The sequence below is a fragment of the Vollenhovia emeryi genome, unplaced genomic scaffold (assembly GCF_000949405.1).
Source record: "Vollenhovia emeryi isolate VEMERY1.0 unplaced genomic scaffold, V.emery_V1.0 DF950763.1, whole genome shotgun sequence".
Lineage (NCBI taxonomy): Eukaryota > Metazoa > Arthropoda > Insecta > Hymenoptera > Formicidae > Vollenhovia > Vollenhovia emeryi.
This window is the reverse complement of record NW_011955603.1, coordinates 1-1168: the sequence shown is the minus strand read 5'-3', so window position 1 is coordinate 1168 and position 1168 is coordinate 1. Positions and strand designations below refer to the sequence as shown.

Genomic DNA, 1168 nt, shown 5'->3' with positions numbered 1-1168 from the left:
AAAAGGACGGAGAGTGCGGAAGACAACGCTGCGCGCACCACGCGCTTCAATTCCTCCCCAGTGACCGATATAATTGCGCGTTACACAACGCCTGCAAATTGAAACGCTGGCTGCTCGTGCGAAACACCGACGTACGGCCTAGCGACGACGCGCAGCTCAAAAGCCGAGGCGAAGCCGACAAAACAGAGAACGACTACGTTCCTATGAAGAGTAAAAATTTCAACGGCGACGCAAGGAAAGAAGAAGAAGAAGAAGAAGAGCCGTGCCACCACTCGGGGAAAGCCTATTACATGCCGAGCGTCAAAAGAGAATATCTTTCGACGATCGACAAGGACCGCAACGCCGCACAAACCACCTTCTCGCTATCGGCAGACGACGGCAACGGCTCGACAACGAGACCACCGGCGACAGAGGTAAACTCCAACGTCCTACAAACATTCCCTGCGCTGCGTAAATATGAATTCGTTGGAAATCTTACAAGCACTGGGCCATCTGCGTGTCAGATATGCGGGAGTCTATCCTGCCGACAGACTGCCGAGGGTGTGGACGAGGTCGACCGCTATCGTCGCTAACACAGACAACCACGATCGACCTGGCCGGCACTGGGTCGCCTTCTACATCGACGAACACGGCACCGGAACGTATTTCGACAGCTACGGACTCCCCCCCTTGGACCCCAGATTCCTCCTACGCCTACGTCGAAACTCCACCACCCACCGATGGAACACCGCCACCCTGCAGGGAATACTCTCTCAAACCTGCGGACACTACTGCTGCGTATTTCTATATTTTATGTCTAACGGTTATAATCCTGGGCAGTTTCTTAATCTATTTTCCGATGATTGTGAACGCAATGACCGACTGATTGTACAACTATTTCGTAAAATTTTTCTTTACAATAAAAACGAATGCGTAAAACCCCGCGCTGTATGCTGTAACGTTCAATCGTGTAGTATTAAAAAATCGCAACTCTTATAAAATCATCGTATGTACAATCTCCCAACATTCGTATATAATTACATTCTCGTAATAAAAGCTTATGTAACCCCGACTCTCGTCTACTTATTTCACCCTGCGACCTTCCCTCTCGTAACTTCGATACCATAGCGCATAGAACAAAGAAACCTGTTCATTCCTGTTTTCCTCCGACCCCTCCCCCACCTCACGT

At 49.8% G+C, this 1168-nt stretch overlaps 1 protein-coding gene across 1 annotated transcript; it reads left to right on the top strand.

The window, feature by feature from the left end:
* The first annotated feature begins 11 nt into the window (after positions 1-11).
* LOC105566212 lies at positions 12-1153 on the top strand. The gene is made up of 2 exons (XM_012020080.1): positions 12-413; positions 482-1153. Exons 1-2 carry the CDS (start codon positions 204-206, stop codon positions 863-865), a joined length of 594 nt encoding a protein of 197 aa, XP_011875470.1. The 5' UTR covers positions 12-203; the 3' UTR covers positions 866-1153.
* The last annotated feature ends 15 nt before the right edge of the window (positions 1154-1168 follow it).

Coding starts and splice junctions, on each gene's coding strand:
- LOC105566212 (XM_012020080.1), top strand. CDS start 204: ATGAAGAGTAAAAATTTCAACGGCGACGCAAGGAAAGAAGAAGAAGAA. Junction 414..481: donor CGAGACCACCGGCGACAGAG/GTAAACTCCAAC, acceptor AAATCTTACAAG/CACTGGGCCATCTGCGTGTC.